The 22,429-nt window shown below is 43.5% G+C and overlaps 1 protein-coding gene across 2 annotated transcripts in view; it reads left to right on the top strand.

Annotated features, from left to right (window-relative positions):
- The window catches only part of LOC138978642 (tripartite motif-containing protein 2-like), a 273,078-nt gene that overhangs the window by 22,137 nt on the left and 228,512 nt on the right, over window positions 1-22,429 (top strand). Inside the window, exon 2 of one of the 2 annotated variants that reach the window (XM_070351409.1) lies at window positions 9,137-9,287. Coding sequence is in view for 1 of the 2 variants with exons in the window: in XM_070351407.1 (XP_070207508.1) it covers window positions 9,322-9,340 (19 nt within the window). In the remaining variant the exon portion in view is untranslated. Of the gene's footprint in view, window positions 1-9,136; window positions 9,341-22,429 lie in introns of both variants that reach the window. The other variant, XM_070351407.1, reaches the window with a different exon arrangement.

Raw genomic sequence — 22,429 nt, 5'->3', positions numbered from 1 at the left:
GCTTATCTACAATAGCACGTTATTATGTACCTCTCACTATGCACGAAACAAACGGCTGTGGTTCACAAGAACTCCAGCGATGGCTTTTGACTGTTCAGAGGAACTGGCGATGCCTCTAAACCGTCGTCTGCTTCGAGAACCACGACCTTGCGTGATCCTGCTTCCGGGCTTTTCTTTTTTCTGTACTGATCTTGTCTTGATGAAAAAAGAATTCTTTTATGATTTAAGAATGTTTGTGTAACAAGCTGTCAATTTATTATTTAGATTTTAAAAGTTAGGTCTAGCGCCAAAACGCACCACGGTCCGATTGTCTCTGAGCAATCGGCGCAAAATTAATTCTTTAAAAATTGCTCGCTCTTTACGTAGGGCACCTAGGATGTTCCCGTTTGGTGAGCGTTCAAATGGAAGGGTGTTTGTACTGTGTGTTAAAAGCCTGACAGTATCTGTGATGGTTTACGGGAGGCTTACTGTGCCTTTAAGGACTGGGTGGCCGAGTGGTAACGCACTTGCGCTCGGAAGCGAGAGGTTGCGAGTTCGACCCTGGGTCAGGGCGTTAGCAATTTTCTCCCCCCTTTCCTAACATAGGTGGTGGGTTCAAGTGCTAGTCTTTCGGATGAGACGAAAAACCGAGGTCCCTTCGTGTACACTACATTGGGGTGTGCACGTTAAAGATCCCACGATTGACAAAAGGGTCTTTCCTGGCAAAATTGTATAGGCATAGATAAAAATGTCCACCAAAATACCCGTGTGACTTGGAATAATAGGCCGTGAAAAGTAGGATATGCGCCGAAATGGCTGCGATCTGCTGGCCGATGTGAATGCGTGATGTATTGTGTAAAAAATTTCCATCTCACACGGCATAAATAAATCCCTGCGCCTTGAATATGTGCGCGATATAAATTGCATAAAATAAAAATAAAAAAATAAATCCCTGCGCTTAGAACTGTACCCACGGAATACGCGCGATATAAGCCTCATATTGATTGATTGATTGATTGATTGATATTTAACGTTCGCAACAATCTTTGATTCGTGCACGGCAATGCGGAACAGACACTAACTGCACATGCAAACTGACTCTGAAAAATGTTCTAACATTCTCTCCCACCCCAAGTAAGGATGGAATCTTGGCCTTGAATGGCGGGATAAAAACGGTCATACACGTAAACACCCACTTGTGCAAAAACATGAGTGAACGTGGGAGTTTCAGCCCATGAACGAAGAAGAGGAAGAACCACAGAGATATAGAATATTCTACATCTCTGTGGAAAGAGACCTAGGGCCACTGCGCTGACTACTCGGCCCACTGACCCCTTGTCCAAGCCATTTAGTGAAACTGACCGGAAAGTGCACAGCGAGTGAATGACCCAATGATCTTTTGGCTTCAGCTGTTAGGCCGGCTGTCAACATCACCATCGTCCTCATTCTTAACTTCAGCCTCCCACACAACTCTGAAAGAGACAAAGCGGAAAAAAGGAGATAGAGAGAGTGAGAGAGAACTCGGAACTTTATCAGGATATAGCTCAGTTGGTAGCGCGCTGGATTTGTATTCAGTTGGCCGCTGTCAGCGTGAGTTCGATCCCAGGTTCGGCGGAAATTTATTTCAGAGTCAACTTTGTGTGCAGACTCTCTTCGGTGTCCGAACCCTCCCCCCGTGTACACTACATTGGGTGTGCACGTTAAAGATCCCACGATTGACAAAAGGGTCTTTCCTGGCAAAATTGCTTAGGCACAGTTAATAATTGTCTACCTATACCCGTGTGACTTGGAATAATAGGCCGTGAAAGGTAAATATGCGCCGAAATGGCTGCAATCTACTGGCCGTATAAAATTTCATCTCACACGGCATCACTGCAGAGCGCCTAGAACTGTACCCACGGAATATGCGCGATATAAGCGTCATTGATTGATTGATTGATTGAAAGGATAAAGCTTATAGGCTTAGCCACAAGTGAATGAGAATTAGCCTAATCTTCCAACCTGTCCTTTGAACATGTACGAGAGAGAGAGAGAGAGACAGAGAGAGAGAGAGAGAGAGAGAGAGAGAGAGAGAGAGGGGGGGGGGACTCTTGACGTCACTATGCCGGTCGCGTCATCTGCTACCCCCCCCCCCCCCCCCCCCCGAGAGACAGAGTGAGAGAGAGGGCGTGGGGGGGGGGGGGGGGGGGCTAATCTTCGAACAGAGAGAGGGGGAACTTTTGCTGACTGAGAAGACTCTTGACCTCAACATGCCGGTCGCGTCATCTTTTGCCCCCACCCCCGCCCAGAGAGACAGAGCGAAGGGGTGGGATAATCTTCGAGCAGAGAGAGGGGGAGGTTTTGCTGAATGAGAAGGGTGGAGGAGGGTGGAGACTCTTGACGTCACTATGTCGGTCTTATCATCTGCTGTCCCCCCGAGAGACAAAGAAAGGGGGGGGGGGGGGGGTGTCATCGAGCAGAGAGAGGGGGAGATTTTGCTGAATGAAATGCCAAATGGACTTAGCCTGAGAAAAAAAAGCTGCTGACGTCATCACGTCGTCTGAGAACCCTGGCCAGAAATTGTTAGACATTCGAATGAATGGTCGCGAGCACGATGGTTCACATCACAGTTTGGAAAGGTGGGGGGGACATGGATGATGGTGGGGGGGGGGGGGGGGGGGTGAGGGGATCCTGGAATGAGAAAATAGATGAGGGATAGAGAGATGGCCTAAACCAGTCTTGAATGAGAAAGTAGATGAGGGATAGAGAGATGGCCTGAACCAGTCTTGAATGAGAAAGTAGATGAGGGATAGAGAGGTGGCCTAAACCAGTCTTGAATGAGAAAGTAGATGAGGGATAGAGAGATGGCCTAAACCAGTCTTGAATGAGAAAGTAGATGAGGGATAGAGAGATGGCCTAAACCAGTCTGGGATGAGAAAGTAGATGAGGGATAGAGAGATGGCCTAAACCAGTCTGGGATGAGAAAGTAGATGAGGGATAGAGAGATGGCCCAAACCAGTCTGGGATGAGAAAGTAGATGAGGGATAGAGAGATGGCCTAAACCAGTCTGGAATGAGAAAATAGATGAGGGATAGAGAGATGGCCAAAACCAGTCTGGAATGAGAAAATAGATGAAGGATAGAGAGATGGCCTAAACCAGTCTGGAATGAGAAAATAGATGAGGGATAGAGAGATGGCCTAAACCAGTCTGGAATGAGAAAGTAGATGAAGGATAGAGAGATGGCCTAAACCAGTCTGGAATGAGAAAATAGATGAGGGATAGAGAGATGGCCTAAACCAGTCTGGAATGAGAAAGTAGATGAGGGATAGAGAGATGGCCTAAACCAGTCTGGAATGAGAAAGTAGATGAGGGATAGAGAGATGGCCTAAACCAGTCTGGAATGAGAAAGTAGATGAGGGATAGAGAGATGGCCTAAACCAGTCTGGAATGAGAAAGTAGATGAGGGATAGAGAGATGGCCTAAACCAGTCTGGGATAAGAAAGTAGATGAGGGATAGAGAGATGGCCTAAACCAGTCTGGGATGAGAAAATAGATGAAGGATAGAGAGATGGCCTAAACCAGTCTGGGATGAGAAAGTATATGAGGGATAGAGAGATGGCCTAAACCAGTCTGGAACGAGAAAGTAGATGAGGGATAGAGAGATGGCCTAAACCAGTCTGGGATGAGAAAGTAGATGAGGGATAGAGAGATGGCCCAAACCAGTCTGGGATGAGAAAGTAGATGAGGGATAGAGAGATGGCCTAAACCAGTCTGGGATATGTTTGGTCAAAGGCTTAGGGGAGAGAAGGGATAAAAACGGGGGGATAATGGCAAAGCGAGCACAACATATCTAGCTAAGGTCATGTTATAGTTGTGTTGGAAGCTGTATTCAAAGAATGTAGAGTTGGTAAAAGACAGAGAGAGACAGAGACAGAGAGTGTCACAGGTCGCTGCTGTGAGGTGTGGTCAGCACTCTGGATCCCAGACGTAGGGTGGCAGGAAATGTCCTGCAGTTCGATCGATACGAGTGGTGCAGTCCCCCTCACCCCCACCCCCTCCTGCGAATGACGTCACACGTTGGCAACGTCCGACAGCCGTGGGCATTGGGTGTATATCTGAAACCAGCAGAGGGCATATGTACTGCTGTTCGCTTTTGCCCGCAGCATCCCGGTTTAGCTTTATCGCATGACGTAAGATCTTTGGAAAGAGGGGTGGGGGGGGGGGGGGCGTTTTGATTCAACTGTAACAAAATGTAATTGTGATATAGAGGGGCGGGGAAGGAGGAGGGGGGGGGGGATATGCGGCTTGGAGATAGAAAGAAACGATGTTGCCACACCCCGTCTGTCTGTCCGTATGCGCGTACGAACCAGTCTGCACGCGTCAAGTGTGCGAGATAGGGAAGGGAGTGGTAGCCGTTGATGCGGTTGCCTTTGCCGTCGTCGTCGTTGTTGTTCGCCTTGTTGACCAGTATGGTTGACGACGACCAGGACATCGTTACGTTCTTCCATTTTCCCAGTCATTTGATGTCATTATATTTTTAGAATATCTAATGGCAGAGTGACATTTCGCACGTTGATATACAAATATATCTGTTGAGACATTAATTGAGAAGAAAATAAATCCCTCTCAGAACAGACAGCAGCTAAGTTGTAGGTTTATGGTGCGTATCTTAGTCGAATGGTGCTCTAATCCCTTATATTGTATTTGTCACGTTAAAAATTGAGTAAAGCTTTGTTTATACCAAATGGTGCTCAAATCTCATGTAAAATCCTGGACACATCGGCGGTGATTGACATGGTCCTTTACACGGTAATGAAGATATCTTTAACCACCCTGTTGCTGCAAATGATTGATGGTTGAACTATACTGCAATATACAGCAACAATCGGGTGAATCGATAGCAGAACACAGGGAACAAGAGTAAAGCGATTCAGAGTTGTAGACAGTACGGTAAACTCCCGGATGGATTACAAGAGAACTGAAATGAAGGTTGTCAGAAGACAAATCAATAGAATGTCTGTACCGTGCCTCGAGTAGTAAGTAACAGAGAACAGCCGTAGAGAATTACAGCAAAAGCCAATGGGGTACGGGTTCTCCCGGAGCAGTACATGTACTTGACTCATTATGGGCAGTTGCGGATGGGTTGAAAGTACAGCGATATGAGAATTGAGGCAGAGCTAAAATGAAAATTGCGGGAAGAAAACCCGAAAAAAATAGTATAAAGTGTGGAGCAGAAAGGTTTGTAGACATACGAGGAATCATTAAATGTCGCAGGACAGAGCAAACGTTGTTTGGACTCCCCCTGTTCAGTATTTGTGAAAAGCGGAAACAAAATTGGAGAAGACGTCATTACGTATGCGCATAATGGCGTCGCGTAAATATTCTGTCGCTTTGCCTGCATGTCTCCCACAAACTGACAAAGAATTTTTTTTAAAAACGAAGTTTGTCTGGGTGACTTCGGCGTATCAGCAGGAGAAAATGACTTGCAAGGTCACCACTAGTCTGTGCATGTATCGGTGTCGTATATCATTAATCCCACGTAAAAGCCTGGCCAGGTCTGAGATGGTGAGCCGCATCGTGTACACACGGGGATTAAAGCTGTCGTCTATTAATGACTATCCGATGTATATTGTGTATGTGTGTGTTTGTGTGTGTGTGTGTGTGTGTGTGTGTGTGTGTGTGTGTGTGTGTTTGTGTGTGTGTGTGTGTGTGTGTGTGTGTGTGTGTGATGTCTGTTTTGATGTTTTAAGATTCTCCCATCAAAACAGTTTAAGATTCTCCCAGTGAGAGAGAGAGAGAGAGAGAGAGAGAGAGAGTGTGTGTGTGTGTGTGTGTGTGTGTGTGTGTGTGTGTGTGTGTGTGTGTGTGTGTGTGTGTGTGTGTGTGTGTGTGTGTGTGTGTGATGTCTGTTTTGATGTTTTAAGATTCTCCCAATGAGTGTGTGTGTGTGTGTGTGTGTGTGTGTGTGTGTGTGTGTGTGTGTGTGTGTGTGTGTGGTGTTCATTGGAAGTGTAAAGCGCATGGAGCTATGAATCGGGACATGCGCAATAGAAAAGTGATTAATTTAAATAATAATTATTATTATTATTAATATTATTATTAATATTATTATTCTTATTATCCGGGGCTACGAATTTGAAACGATACAGCTGAGAATTGAAAATAAAGGATTCTGGAAAATAAAGTATTCTCAGCCCTGAGAGAGCAAACAGGAAGTTACCAGCGCATGAGTCAGGCGTTGAATGAAGCTGTCAAGGTCATGCAGGCAGTGTAGGTCGAGTTTCAGGTCGCCCTTCGCCGTGCAGAAATCTCAGCAGGATTCTCAGCCCTATATTTTCAAACCCGTAGCCCCGGATAGTCATAAATAGACGACAGCTTTAACAACAAAGAGCTCCCAATGTGACAAGGAGGATAATAATAATAATAAATGAGCATTTATATAGCGCAACATCATAACTTTACAATTATGCTCTTTGCGCTTGACACATTTAAAATTAAAACACAGTTATACAAGCATTTACATCTACATTCATAGTCAACAACGCTTAATTAAAAGCATACACCATCAAACATACATTACAAAAGATTCTTCCATTAACTAAGTAATAAAAACATGAATAAAATAGGTAGTAAAAAACAAGGATGAGATAAGCTGAAGGTTGTGGCAAGAGAAATCAATAGGCTGACTACTGTGACTGGATAAGTCGGTGATAGAGACCTACAGGGAATTGTAGCACTTGGAGGAAATGGCAAACGGCAGATCGGCTTCCGCTCGCAAGTCCTTGGATTAATTCTCGACTGTAAAATGACATTCCCATGAGATAAAATTTGGAGCTGTTCCCTCCGACATCTGTGACCGCTTTTATTTTATGAACAAGTTCAAAGGCATATGTACGCGCTCCCGTGTTTACAAAGTGTAGTTTGCCCATAATCGGTGTCAAACGCACCATAAGACCATGTAATGACGATATGTCGCCATGCGCGGACCATATACGTGCATTACAGCTTGTTTTAGAGTCTCAAAAACTTTGGATGTAAACAAAGACGCGGAGTTATTTCCCTTGCGTCAACGCTACCTCTGTTGGCAAATCTATAAATAGGACGATCCAGATCAAAATGAAAATTAACATATCTCAACATTGAAGGGGTCCTAGACCACAATATTTTGCAGGGAACTTAATTTAGCATGTCTCCAGCTGTTGGTAAAGCAATTAGCGTGTATAGTCATCGAGTACATATGGCTTTAGGTATGACGTATGACCAGTATTTGTATCTGATTGCTTTCTTTGTTTCTCTTTCATTTTTTTCTCTTTCTTTCAATTATGTTCGCTGTTTGTCAACTCTCTCTGGGCTGCGTGTGAACAGACACAATGGGTCTGTTGATGATAGGTTGTTTGTTGAAGACAGCTTGAAATTCTCTTTTATTTTTAGTGAAGGATTCTCATACTGTCAGTGAATAATTCTTTTGGTCTTATCAAAAAGGGCTTCAATCCACGGTAAGTGTTTGGATACATGTACTTTATTCTGACGAGATGAACTTAAAGGCACCCTTTCTCGTGAAAACTGTTCGACCCACCATATCTAATATGGTCACCTTCGTGCTTCTTCTTCTTCATCTTCTGCGTTCATGGGCTGAAACTCCCATTATTTATTTAAAAAAATGTTTTTCTCTGTAGATCCTCCTGTTTTGATAAGTTCCCCATACCCCCCCGCCTACATTTTGTTCTTCTGGTTAATAATTGTGTTGTCCACCATCATCAAAACTTGTGTAGCTTAGCATTGTTATGGTCACGTCAAATAAGCATTTGCTTGAGTTCGTGTCCTAGCTGCATTTTTGTCAATTGTTTCATGTCATGTATTTTGAATAAAATTGTGTTTAAACCAAACTCCCACGTACACTCGTGTTTCTCGCACGAGTGGGTTTATACGTGCATGACCGTTTATACCTCGCCATTTAGGCAGCCATACGCCGCTTTCGGGGGAAAAGATATGGCCACCAAAAATGAAAAGCCTGGGGCTCTCTGTGAACAATTGGAATTCTGTGATGAATTAATTTCGTTAAAGACACCAGAGGCTTTAAGAAATTAATTCACACAAAATATTGCCACTCATCAGAGCAATCAGTCAGCGTGTTCATTTTTGGTATGTGACCAAGTGGAGGGATGACCTTATCCCATGTAAACAAGCCTGGCCAGGTCTGAGATGGTGAGCCGAACTGTTTTCACGAGAAGGAGTACGTGTGCCTTTAAATGCCCCTTGAGTGCTATCCCATGTTACTTCTTCTTCTTCTTCTTCTTCTTCTTCCGTGGGCTGAAACTCCCACGTACACTCGTGTTTTTTTGCACGAGTGGAATTTTACGTGTATGACCGTTTTTTACCCCGCCATTTAGGCAGCCATACGCCGTTTTCGGAGGAAGCATGCTGGGTATTTTCGTGTTTCTACAACCCACCGAACTCTGACATGGATTACAGGATCTTTTTCGTGCGCACTTGGTCTTGTGCTTGCGTGTACACACGGGGGTGTTCGGACACCGAGGAGAGTCTGCACACAAAGTTGACTCTGAGAAATAAATCTCTCGCCGAACGTGGGGACGAACTCACGCTGACAGCGGCCAACTGGATACAAATCCAGCGCGCTACCGACTGAGCTACATCCCCGCCCACTATCCCATGTTACGATGCTTTTTGTTTCAACTTTGGGTAATCTTGAACTTTAGTGTGTTACATTCATAGCTTAGAATCCAGTGGCATTCTTTACTTATTTTTAATACAGGTCCCTGTAATCAAGCCAAAGAACATTTGTCGTGAAATTACCCGAGAATGGCTACGTTGTCATCCAAGGGACATCACTAAGGCAACGGGAGTTACCTCCCCTGTCGCCGCTTAGGATAATTCCTTCTTTGACGCATGCAAACGAAATGCATTCCGATCATTCGTACAGTTCATTCCGTGACTCCAAAGGGATCTAAAATTCAGGTGCAGGTTCTGCAAATTTGGAGGCTTAAATGCCTCTGAATTCTGAGGTAAGAATTTGACACACTAAAGTTCAAGATTACCCAACTTTGCCTCGTCTGTCTTGTTTCACTTTTCAATTTTGTTTCTAATGAATCGTTCGCATTTTTCAACTTCTATTGCTAAGATTTTAATTTGCTTCTTTGGTTCTGCTTGCTTTTCCAGTGCTTTTATGCTATCTTTGCTTGGAGCGGCTGAGATAATGTACGTGTGGATTTATTGACCAATGAGACGGCAGATCGTTGCAAGGAGGATTGGCATTGGCTGCAGGAGCGGGACAGCGATTGGATAAGGCTGATCCTCGGTGTTGGTTCATGTAAGCAGTGCCATTGATGTTGTCGTCTGCATGAATGCCTTCCTTAGCAAGAGGTTAGTTTTTGCTGTATGAAGGCGTTTTCCGTTTTGTCACTGTGACAGAGATATATAGCCTTTTGTTGTCGTTGTTGTTGTATGTGGCTTCTTTTGTTAATGTTTTCCTCACAACTTTGCTGTGTTCGTCGTATATTAGACCGCTATTTTGCCTTTAATAAATCCCATGTTCCGTTTACATGTTATTTTGTTTCTTATCTTTGACACTTGTCGTTTCCTGTATGTTCATGTTTTGTTGTTGTTTCCTCGTTCGCTTGTTTGTTTGTTTGTTTGTCTGTTTTGTTTATTTCATCATGTGGCGTCTGATTAAAACATTGACGCCTGTGTTGAATAAGTTTTCCTCTTTTTTTCAGATATTGACATTTGTTTGTAAACAAATCAACTGATTAATGTTGTCAGCCTAATATCTTCATCTGTCTTAAAAAAATATTTATCCTTGCTAGCCGATCGGATATTTCTTGTATCTCGCATCGTGCTAAAGGTATAAAAAAAAACCCACCACATAACAAATATTATTTTTACAAAAAATACACCCCCCTTCAAAAAAAAAAGAAGACACACAAACACACAAACAAGGTCAAACAAGCAACCGTTGTCCTTTCAATTCAGTCGTAATCCTTTGTTTTCAAGCACCTGGGCGAGTTTATGTTTCGTCTTTATTGTCTTACGTGTAAGTGTCCGATCATGAGTCATGGTGGGTGGTGACTATGTTTTGTTGTTTCCCTGTAATGACTACTTCTTTGTTTCAATGCGAACATTTGCCAGCCGGGTTCTTGTCTGACGCTTTGTCTGTCCACAAGACGTTCATTGTTTGGTAAGGGCAATCATGTGATTTTTGTCCAATTTCGATGTGTTTTCCCAAATTGTGTGTGTGGGGGTGTGTGCGTGCGGGGGGTGGTGGGTGTGTGTATGTGTAGGGGGGGTCGGAGATAGGTTTTGTGTGTATGTGTGTGTGTTTGTGCGTGTGTGTGTGTGTGTGTGTGTGTGTGTGGAGGGGGGTCTGTGATTGTGACTATGACTGTGTCTATGTGCATGTGTGTGTATGTCGTGTGTGTCTCGTGTGTGTGTGTGTGTGTGTGTGTGTGTGTGTGTGTGTGTGTGTGTGTGTGTGTGTGTGTGTATCTCATGTGTGTATGTGTGGTGTGTGTGTCTGTGACTGTCTGTGTCTGTGTCTGCATGTGCGTGTTTCATTAGCACAGAGGCAACAAGAACATCATTGTGCTCGTAAAGTAACCTAAGTCATGACTTGCGATGAGTGGCCTCTTTTGAGTTACTGTGAATTGATGAACGTAGTGCGCTTGTAAAAAAATAAAAAAATAAAAAAATAAAAAAATCTTTTCCGCGTTGAAGTAAGTATATTGTTCGATTAGTCCTTAGCAGACAGTCTCCATGTCAATTCAGGCATTTATTCATGTTTGTGAGCACTTTCACAGAAACAATCTCGTCCTATTGTTTTAACACTATCACTTTCAGTTGGCTTTTTACATTCTGATCTTTCGTTTCAGCCCAGTTACATAATGTAGTCTTTTGTTCTTGCCTATTTTTTGTCGTCCCTACGTGTATTCTGTACCATCTTATGTATGTATCGGCTTATCATGGTGTCATCGCTGAGGAAACAGTTTCAGTGAATGGGTGTGTCTGGATGCAAGACATCACGTGTTTGTAAAGTAATCTCATGTCTTGTTTTTAATGTTAAGTAGGTAATGGGGTTGCCGTGTTGTGTTGTTTGTTATTTCATTAAACTCCCCATGATGCTTTTGAGAATTATAATGAAATGTTAAATTGTGTGGTTTCAACACAATCAAAACTACAAATTGGGGTAAGTCTCGCTCTCTCTCTCTCTCTCGCTCTCTCTCTCTCTCTCTCTCTCTCTCTCTCTCTCTCTCTCTCTCTCTCTCTCTCTGTCTCTGTCTCTGTCTCTGTCTGTCTCTGTCTCTGTCTCTCTTTCTTTCTCTCTCTCTCTCTCTCTCTCTCTCTCTCTCTCTCTCTCTCCCTCTCTCTCTCTCTCTCCCTCTCCCTCTCCCTCTCTCTCTCCCCCCCACTATTGTGCAAAGACAGTAAATGTCCTGCTTCTTTTTGTTGAATCGAGGTTTCTTCTCTGTTTGTTCACGAAGGAGGAAACCCGTTTGCACTTGTTTGCAATGAGATGAACGGTTTCCGCGTATGCATTGTAGATGGCTGCTGACAAAAAGAGGATTTTCTTGACGCTCAGATGTCTGTTTTGATGTTTTTATATTTAGTCAAGTTTTGACTAAATATTTTAACATCGAGGGGGAATCGAAACGAGGGTCGTGGTGTATGTGTGTGTGTGTGTGCGTGTGTGCGTGTGTGTGTGTGTGTAGAGCGATTCAGACTAAACTACTGGACCGATCTTTATGAAATTTGACATGAGAGTTCCTGGGTATGAAATCCCCGAACGTTTTTTTCATTTTTTTGATAAATGTCTTTGATGACGTCATATCCGGTTTTTCGTGAAAGTTGAGGCGGCACTGTCACGCCCTCATTTTTCAACCAAATTGGTTGAAATTTTGGTCAAGTAATCTTCGACGAAGCCCGGGGTTCGGTATTGCATTTCAGCTTGGTGGCTTAAAAATTAATTAATGACTTTGGTCATTAAAAATCGGAAAATTGTAAAAAAAAATAAAAATTTATAAAACGATCCAAATTTACGTTTATCTTATTCTCCATCATTTGCTGATTCCAAAAACATATAAATATGTTATATTCGGATTAAAAACAAGCTCTGAAAATTAAATATATAAAAATTATTATCAAAATTAAATTGTCCAAATCAATTTAAAAACACTTTCATCTTATTTCTTGTCGGTTCCTGATTCCAAAAACATATAGATATGATATGTTTGGATTATAAACACGCTCAGAAAGTTAAAACAAAGAGAGGTACAGAAAAGCGTGCTATCCTTCTTAGCGCAACTACTAGCCCGCTCTTCTTGTCAATTTCACTGCCTTTGCCATGAGCGGTGGACTGACGATGCTACGAGTATACGGTCTTGCTGAAAAATTACATTGCGTTCACTTTCATTCTGTGAGTTCCACAGCTACTTGACTAAATATTGTATTTTCGCCTTACGCGACTTGTTAAGATTCTCCCAATGAGTGTGTGTGTGTGTGTGTGTTTGTGTTCGTGCGTGTGTGTGTGTGTTAATCACGGTGCGTGTGTGTGTGTGTGGAGGGGGGGGGGCAAGATAGTCAAAACGATCCCCACAGTCTGCACAATGCAATCTGACTGTGACACGCCAAGAAGAAAGGCTAGACAGAGACCCCAGTAAACGATGGGCAGGCGGCGGGTCAACGCAGCAGTTAAAGGTAACATTTTAGGCTTCCCCCGTGTAAAGTTAGTGACCCGAGAACACCCCGAGATGGCCAGGAGGATGTGAGACTACAGACATAATGAGGCTGAAGGGGTCTGTGTCGACCAAAAGTGGGTGTGTTCCCTGTAGGTGCATTTCCTGTAGGCGTTTTTTTTTTTTTTTATCTGTATACCCGGGTGGATTCTGTGTAGGAAAGTACGATACCGCTCTGGCAATCTCGCGCCAAGCGCGTGACTGCCGCAAACCGATTTGAATAACCTTTGCGTTACTCCCCCTTCCAAAAAGGCAGGCTGAGACTCTTAGAGATCCTAAAGTTGTGTGCGGCATTCAGCCAATCGAATCGAATTTCTAAGAGATACCCCCCAAAAACATCGAATTCTACCGATGTCGCTAAGCATCACGTGACTTTCAGCAAGATCGGCGAAACTCTACAGGAAATCCACCCGGATGTATTCCCTGAACGCCTACTGGAAATTAATGGACGGGCAGGGAAGACACCCACTTTTGGTCGACATAGACCCCTTCTGCCATTATGAGTCCTGGGTGTGTACGGGATCAGATTCGGGACAGTGTTGGAGGGTTCAGAGATTGAATCCTTTTTTTGACGGGCGCAGTGGCGTGGTGGTAAGACATAGGCCTCCTAATCGGGAGGTCGTGAGTTCGAATCCCGGTCGCTGCAGCCTGGTGGGTTAAGAGTGGAGATTTTTCCGATCTCCCAGGCCAACTTATGTGGAGACCTGCTAGTGACTTAACCCCCTTCGTGTGTACACGCAACACACAAGACCAAGTGCGCACGGAAAAGATCCTGTAATCCATGTCAGAGTTCGGGGGGTTATAGAAACACGAAAATACCCAGAAATCGGCGTATGCTGCCTGAATGGCGGGGGGAAAACGGTCATACACGTACAAATTCACTCGTGCTAAAAACATGAGTGAACGTGGGAGTCTAAGCCCATGAACGAAGAAGAAGAATCCTTTGTGCACGACCAGAGGCGTCAGGACCAATTCAGTTTCAGTGTCAGGTCTCAGTCTGTGCTTTTGCTGACTTGGCGTGCATGAAGGCATTAACAAATAGTGGTGGTTTTTTTTTAATCACGGTTTTGGGCGTCAGCTAAGATAAGTGACCCTGTGTGGTAAAGCGTAAGACCTAGACAAAGGGAAGTTTGTGTTCTTTACTGACAGGCATGACTGCTGCATTTGGCATGGGGACTCCCCATGGGGGGGTAAAGGGTGGAGTATTTTAGCACGTGCATGGTAATTTCAAGTCTGTTCGTTTTCTACTTTTCCCTCCATCTCGCATAGACCTCTTTAAAACTGCGTACGCATTTCCCACACCTTCAATCGTTGTAGTTACTATTTTATGCCCCAGAAGTGTGTTGCGAACAACGGTTAGAGTTATCGTTGGTCAGAACGGGTGTGATGCATTAATTTAAACGCATTTTCATTCGCCCATTTAACGCGTGCCTGACAATCTGTCTGGAGAGATTACGCGCTTTCCGTGAAGTGCAGACCTGTGTGCGTGTATTCGGTTCTGGTTCAAATCCTGTGGCCAGACGTATCAGTCTCACAACGAGGCCCTGGATTGCCAAGACCGTTACGCCCTCACGGCAAAGCCATAAGGGGCATATATCCCGACTTTATAGGTTAGATACACAAGTGTATGCTTGTTTAGGGTGTATCAGCCATCGGCACTTAAGGCAGAATGACCGAGATTTTGTTACGTGCCACTGTGGTGACACGGGGTGGGACATGGATACCGTCTCTGGGGTCTGCACACATCACCCAAATGGGACTTTCAGCTTCTTCTTTTTTGTCCAAAGTCTGACCTTCATGAATGTTTCGGTTCACAACCAGACCTTGAACGGGCAAGGTCACTTAAACCCTCAATCACTCTCGTGGGACCTTCACCTGTCTACATCAGACAGTCTACTCTTATCGGGTTTGGGTTCAAATTCAGTCGTGGGTCATCTATTTTATTCCAACGGCCAGACCCTGATTGGTCAAGGCGACTTAACCCCTTAATCACTCTCGTGGGACCTTCATCTATCTTAATCAGATACTCTACTCTTAGCGTGGTTTGGTTCACATTTTCGGGTCAACTATTTTATTCCAACGGACAGACTCTGGACGGTCAAGACTACTGAACCGTCCGCCCATCTCACCCGTGGGAAACTTCACCCATGTCTCTTCCGTGAAGGCTGCAGTTATGGTTCAAATCCATGGGTCAGACATTTCCTTCTCTCGTCCAAACCATGACGACCAAGACGACTGTACAGTCCATCACACCATAGGAAACCTTAATTCGCCTGTCTCTCTCATAAAGTATGCCTTTACGGTGTTTTACTTCTTCTTCTTCTTCTTCTTCTTCTTCTTCTTCTTCTTCTTCTTCTTCTTCTTCTTCTTCTTCTTCTTCTTCTTCTTCTTCTTCTTCTTCTTCTTCTTCTTCTTCTTCTTCTTCTTCTTCTTCTTCTCCTTCTTCTCCTTCTCCTTCGTCGTTCATGGGCTGAACCTCCCACGATCACTCATGTTTTTGCACGAGTGGATTTTCACGTGTATGACCGTTTTTACCCCACCATTCAGGCAGCCATACGCCGCTTTCGGGGGACAAATCCCGAAGGTTTATTCCCCCGTGAAGTGAAGCAGTCAGCTGACGGAAAGGGGGCTGTCACGTAACCGTGTGATGGTTGAGCGGTGTACGACTCACAAGGGACTTTCTTCGGCATTGCTGCTGGTGACGCCTGGTGGGGCGACTTTCCTTTATCCTTGGCATTCGATGTCATTAATCCCACAGGTTAAGGGCAACAGTTTTTGCTTCATAAACTGCTAATGTGCCCCTCAAAAATAAGCCCCTCAAAAATAAGCCCCTCAAAAATAAGCCCCCCAAAAAGTCGAACGCATTTGCAGTTTTTTGTGTGTTTGTGGAGCGTAAAATAAGGGGCACAAAATATGCACCATAACAAATGAGCAGAAACGTTTTTGGGGCAGGAACTGCATATTTGCGCAAAACAATGTTTTGAGCAATTTGTTGTGCTTGATCTTTTGGATGGTGAGCGGGGTTTGTTCTCGTATCTTTGTTTGGCCTTGGTGTGGTTCGTGCTTCCTCTGAGAGCTTCTTTGGTGCGCTTGTGCTGACTTGTCCGGTCAATTATTAATGAGGTAGTGGTTACATATATGTCGTCTTGTCTGTACACAAAGTTACGCCTGTCGACATTTCTTGAAATATATACCACTGATCTGATTAGTTTCACGATGTGTCCCCCCCCTCTACCCCCCTCCCCTCTACCCACCCACCCACCCCCCTCACTCCCCCCCCCCTCTACCCCCCCCCCTCACTCCCTTTTTGTCTGTGGACATGTTTTTTTCATAAAATGTTGGGTGAGAGAACGGAAAGGGTAAGTAGCATGCACCTAAAGTCGTTCATTCGTGTGTTCGTTTCTGCGTTTGTTCGTGTGTTCGTTTGTTCAAGGCGTAGTGATATGCAGCCGTTCCAGCCCTTTCTGCGGTGACTGTTCTTTGCAGTAGGAAATGTCTGTTTTCGATGTATGACGGGTGTCTACTTTCATATTAGCACTCTATTGTGTTGCTTATCCACCACTGAGTACGACACTTAAATGTCCACAGGAAATATCAATTATATCCATTTCATGATCACAGCAAAGAGAAAAATCATTAGAAAAAATTGGCTTGCGCTGTTGGGACAACGAAGACTTGTTTAGGCGGGAGGTGGGGGGGGGGGGGAGGGGGGCACCTTGCCACAGAGAGGCAGAGGTAGTTTCTTTCAGGTGTTGGCAGGAGATGGGTCATGTCAGCTGCAGGCTCTTAACTTCCAAAGCCAATCCCCCGAGAAGTGCTAAGAAGAGAGCACTGAACTTCTTAATTTGGATACTTAAGTAGCGCTAAGTCGAGTCCGTCTGGACAGCCATCGATGACTTAATCCTAGCGATTTTGAACTTGAGTGACCGCCGCACAAAACGTGGCCGCCTTCTTGAGACGGTGCGTGGCCTGCGTGAAAAGGTCCGGGTTCAAGTCCCTGTACCACCTGGCACTGTGGAGTGTTATGACTGGTCGGTACTTGGGCTGGCTATTCAGGACTGGACAAAAGAACTGTCTGTAGTTCGTCCCGGGATCTTACCTTCCTATCTCCCCATCGTAGCCTGTTCGTAGTTTTTGACTCACATGCGAAGCAAAAGTGAGTCTATGTACTCACCCGAGTCGTCCGTCCGTCCGTCCGCCCGTCCGTCCGTCCGGAAAACTTTAACGTTGGATATTTCTTGGACACTATTCAGTCTATCAGTACCAAATTTGGCAAGATGGTGTATGATGACAAGGCCCCAAAAAACATACATAGCATCTTGACCTTGCTTCAAGGTCAAGGTCGCAGGGGCCATAAATGTTGCCTAAAAAACAGCTATTTTTCATATTTTTCCCATTTTCTCTGAAGTTTTTGAGATTCAATACCTCACCTATATATGATATATAGGGCAAAGTAAGCCCCATCTTTTGATACCAGTTTGGTTTACCTTGCTTTAAGGTCAAGGTCGCAAGGGTCCTTTAAAGTTGGATTGTATACATATTTTGAAGTGACCTTGACCCTGAACTATGGAAGATAACTGTTTCAAACTTAAAAATTATGTGGGGCACATGTTATGCTTTCATCATGAGACACATTCGGTCACATATGATCAAGGTCAAGGTCACTTTGACCCTTATGAAATGTGACCAAAATAAGGTAGCGAACCACTAAAAGTGACCATATCTCATGGTAGAAAGAGCCAATAAGCACCATTGTACTTCCTATGTCTTGAATTAACAGCTTTGTGTTGCATGACCTTGGATGACCTGGTCAAGGTCACATGTATTTTGGTAGGAAAAATGTGTAAAGCATGTGAGTCGTATGGGCTTTGCCCTTCTTGTTATTCATATATTGTTTTCCGTTGTTGTTGGTGTCAGTATTAATTGTTCCTGTTCGAGTCTCTGTCTTCCGCAGTTACCGATATCGTTTAGACAAAAGCATGTCTGAACGTAGGTATTTTTCAGTAAGTAGTCCATGAGTAGTCAAGTAACATACGTATTCGGTATGCTAGTTTTTAGTCAAGATAAGAAATTCACCGTAATTATCATTTGCGTCTTGCTCGCATACTAGATCATAGCCAAAGTCGTTTCCGAACCGCCTCGACCTCCCCCCCCCCCCCCCTCCGCTCCATCTTGTACAACCACGATTGCCCTTGGTCTAAGTGAAATGACATGTAACCGGCACTAATATTATAGTGTTTGGAAAGCTATAGCCTTTTGTCATTGGAAATGAAACTACTTTATCCTGTGAATCGATTGGCATTAAGTTCGGCTTGATGGGCTATTTTTGACTGTGTCTGTATTGAAAGCCTGTAAAGAGATATTACACTATCTAGTTTGTTATGGTTCAAAAGCTATGGCATTAAAATAGAACGAAACGTGATGAAATTTCGCACGCCTTCGTGTGGATTTGGGTTGAAACATTGCAGGTGGTAACCCATTTGCAGTTTATGTGATGATGAGTCAAATTGTGTTGACGTTTTCGGGGTTTTGTTCTAAAGTTGTGTCGTAGTTTTTTAGAAATGTGTTCTGCTTGGTGTTGGTCTTGTTTCGATGAGTCAATCGGTGTTGACGTTTTCGGTGGTTTTGTTCAAAAGTTGTGTCGTAGTAATGGAAAAATGTGTTCTGCTTGGGAGCTTTTGTGTTGGAAACACGGCGGGGGCTATCGCTTACGATGGTGATGGTTCCTGTCCCACAGGGTCTTTGCCTATTAGGGACTGCAATGGTTATTCGCTAACAGCTATAGCTTACTCGTCAGTGACCAGTTTTGCAGTAGTTTTCTCTCTCTCTCTCTCTCTCTCTCTCTCTCTCTCTCTCTCTCTCTCTCTCTCTCTCTCTCTCTCTCTCTCTCTCTCTCTCTCTCTCCCTCCCTCCCTCCCTCCACCCATTGCACACCGGTTCGACCGAAGCTAAGTTAAGAATAAATTCCTGTTGTGCAGCGGGTTAAAGTATTCCCTCATACCTCGGAGATATACCTTCAGTCGCTCGCAGCGACGTCACGTGACGGAAAGAATGTTATCACACCATTGAAATGACATTCTTTCCGTCCCCTATAGGCGACGAAATAGGTCAAATTTTGTTCACTTTTTAGTGGAAAATGCTTCGACGCCGGAGCGGCTACTGGACCCAGTGCCGTTCTAGTGCAAGTGCACTACAAAGGCACTGCACCCAGTGCCGATAAGCGACAGCATTTTGTTCCACCATCTAAAATGTCACGTGACGTCGCTGCGAGCGAGTGAAGGTATATCTCCGGGGTATGAGGGAATACTATATCCCGCTGCACAACAGGAGTTTATTTTTCACTTCTCTTCGGTCGTAGCGATCTCTCTCTCTCTCTCTCGCTCTCTCTCTCTCTCTCTCTCTCTCTCTCTCTCTCTCTCTCTCTCTCTCTCTCTCTCTCTCTCTCTCTCTCTCTCTCTCTCTCTCTCTTTCTCCCTGTTTATCTATGTGTGTGTCTCTATCTCCCTCTCTCTTTCTCTCCACCTGTCTTATCTCCATCTCTCTCACCCTCTCTCTCTCTAGCTCTCTCTCTCTCTCTCTCTCTCTCTCTCTCTCTCTCTCTTTTTTTTGTTTTTATATTTAGTCAAGTTTTGACTAAATATTTTAACATCGAGGGGGAATCGAAACGAGGGTCGTGGTGTATGTGCGTGTGTGCGTGTGTGTGTCTGTGTGTGTGTCTGTGTGTGTGTGTGTGTAGAGCGATTCAGACTAAACTACTGGACCGATCTTTATGAAATTTGACATGAGAGTTCCTGGGTATGAAATCCCCGAACGTTTTTTTCATTTTTTTGATAAATGTCTTTGATGACGTCATATCCGGCTTTTCGTGAAAGTTGAGGCGGCACTGTCACGCCCTCATTTTTCAACCAAATTGGTTGAAATTTTGGTCAAGTACTCTTCGACGAAGCCCGGGGTTCGGTATTGCATTTCAGCTTGGTGGCTTAAAAATTAATTAATGACTTTGGTCATTAAAAATCGGAAAATTGTAAAAAAAAATAAAAATTTATAAAACGATCCAAATTTACGTTTACCGTATTCTCCACCATTTGCTGATTCCAAAAACATATAAATATGTTATATTCGGATTAAAAACAAGCTCTGAAAATTAAATATATAAAAATTATTATCAAAATTTTTTTTTCGAAATCAATTTAAAAACACTTTCATCTTATTCCTTGTCGGTTCCTGATTCCAAAAATATATAGATATGATATGTTTGGATTAAAAACACGCTCAGAAAGTTAAAACGAAGAGAGGTACAGAAAAGCGTGCTATCCTTCTCAGCGCAACGAATACCCCGCTCTTCTTGTCAATTCCACGGGCACTGCCTTTGCCACGGGCGGTGGAGTGACGATGCTACGAGTATACGGTCTTGCTGCGTTGCGTTGCGTTCAGTTTCATTCTGTGAGTTCGACAGCTACTTGACTAAATATTGTATTTTCGCCTTACGCGACTTGTTTACATTTAGTCAAGTTTTGACTAAATGTTTTAACATAGAGGGGGAATCGAGACGAGGGTCGTGGTGTGTGTGTGTGTGTGTGTGTGTGTGTGTGTGTGTGTGTGTGTGTGTGTGTGTGTGTGTGTGTGTGTGTGTGTGTGTGTGTGTGTGTCTGTCTGTGTGTGTGTGTAGAGCGGTTCAGAGTAAACTACTGGACCGATCTTTATTACATTTTACATGAGAGTTCCTGGGTATGATATGCCCAGATGTTTTATTCATATTTTGGATACATGTCTTTGATGACGTCATATCCGGCTTTTTGTAAAAGTTGAGGCGGCACTGTCACACCCTCATTTTTCAATCAAATTGTATAGCACAGCGCAATCACTACCGCGCTAAACAAGGCTCGTCAATTTCACTTAAGACCAGTCATGCTTTTTCGGGTGCATCAGTCTGGAATTCACTTCCATTGTCAATCAAGCACTTAAAGTCATTAACAAGTTTTAAAATATGTGTTAAAAAACACTTCATGTCTGAGTAGTTTAACGTGTTTCGATTTATCACACTTAGTATTATGTCAAAAATATGCTGTGCATTTTATAATCCGAACATAGTGTTGTTGTACTATTGCTACATGTTCCATTGCTACCAGCTTGTGTGCATAATTACCTGCATAGTATGCATTTGATTTTATAAATAACCACATGTGTTTGCTCTTCATGCCTTATCTTCATCATCATCATCATCATCATCATCATCATCATCATCATCATCATCATCATCATCATCATCGTCATCTTTTTCATCAAGAGTTTAGGTTTTACGACCTCCTTTTGTTGTTAACTTTTTATATATATTTATTTTTTATTATTTTTGAGTCACTTGAGAAAAAGTGACTCTATGTAATCGGTCAGTGTTAGTCTGTCCTGCCGGCCGTCTGGCCGTCCGTAGACACCACCTTAACGTTGGACTTTTCTCGGAAACTATCAAAGCGATCGGGCTCATATTTTGTTTAGTCGTGACCTCCAATGACCTCTACACTTTAACGATGGTTTCGTTGACCTTTGACCTTTTTCAAGGTCACAGGTCAGCGTCAAAGGAAAAATTAGACATTTTATATCTTTGACAAAGTTCATCGGATGTGATTGAAACTTTGTAGGATTATTCTTTACATCAAAGTATTTACATCTGTAGCCTTTTACGAACGTTATCAGAAAAACAAGGGAGATAACTAGCCTTTTCTGTTCGGCAACACACAACTTAACGTTGGGCTTTTCTCGGAAACTATAAAAGTGACCGGGCTCAAATTTTATGTGAACGTGACTCATTGTGTTGTGAATAGCAATTTCTTCCTGTCCATCTGATGCCTCATATAATATTCAGAACTGCGAAAGTGACTCGATCGAGCGTTTGCTCTTCTTGTTTATTATTGTGTGTCTATGTGTCTCAAGGACAGATTGTAAGAAAAGGCGTAGCCTTAAATCTTAATCCTTCTTAAATGAAGTTCAATTCAATTCAATTCTCTCTCTCTCTCTCTCTCTCTCTCTCTCTCTCTCTCTCTCTCTCTCTCTCTCTCTCTTCCTGTCTCTCTCTCTCTCTGTCTGTCTCTCTTTCTTTCTCTCGCTCCAGCGTAGAGCTGCTAAACTAGTTCTGCCCAGTCCATCTCTTTCTACAAAGGAAAAGATGAAAAGTATTGGGATGTTAAGCTTAAAGAAGCAGCTTTTGTATAATAAATGTTCATTTATGTATAAAGTCGTCTGTAAGGACGCCCCAACATATCTTATACAACTCTTCAAATCATCTCCGTCATATTATTCAAACACTCGAAATAACCTTGCCTTGCCAAGGCCCCGCATCGATTTGTTTAAAACTAGTTTTTCTTATTCTGGTGCGTTCCTTTGGAATTCACTACCTGTAAATATTAGGTCATGTTTGTCATTATCTTCTTTTAAAAGACAGCTCCGAAAGCACCTCTCTAACGACTAAGTCGGTGTACAATTTCTGCGAGTGTGTGTGAGGGTGCGTAAAAGAGAAAATGTATAATATGCTTCCACAAGCACACTAATGTTTGTTATACTTTTCCCTACATGATTGTGTTTTATTTGATTTCTTTTTTTTTATTCTTCATACTTGTTCTTCGTTTCATGTCTGTATTATAGTAGGGACTAGCTGTAAGAAAGGACCATATGGACCTAATGCTATCATCCCACGGTAATAAAGTTTTCGAGTTCGAGTTCGAGTTCTCTC

The sequence above is a fragment of the Littorina saxatilis genome, linkage group LG10 (genome assembly GCF_037325665.1).
Source record: "Littorina saxatilis isolate snail1 linkage group LG10, US_GU_Lsax_2.0, whole genome shotgun sequence".
Classification (NCBI taxonomy): domain Eukaryota; kingdom Metazoa; phylum Mollusca; class Gastropoda; order Littorinimorpha; family Littorinidae; genus Littorina; species Littorina saxatilis.
This window is presented reverse-complemented; position numbering and strand designations above follow the sequence as displayed.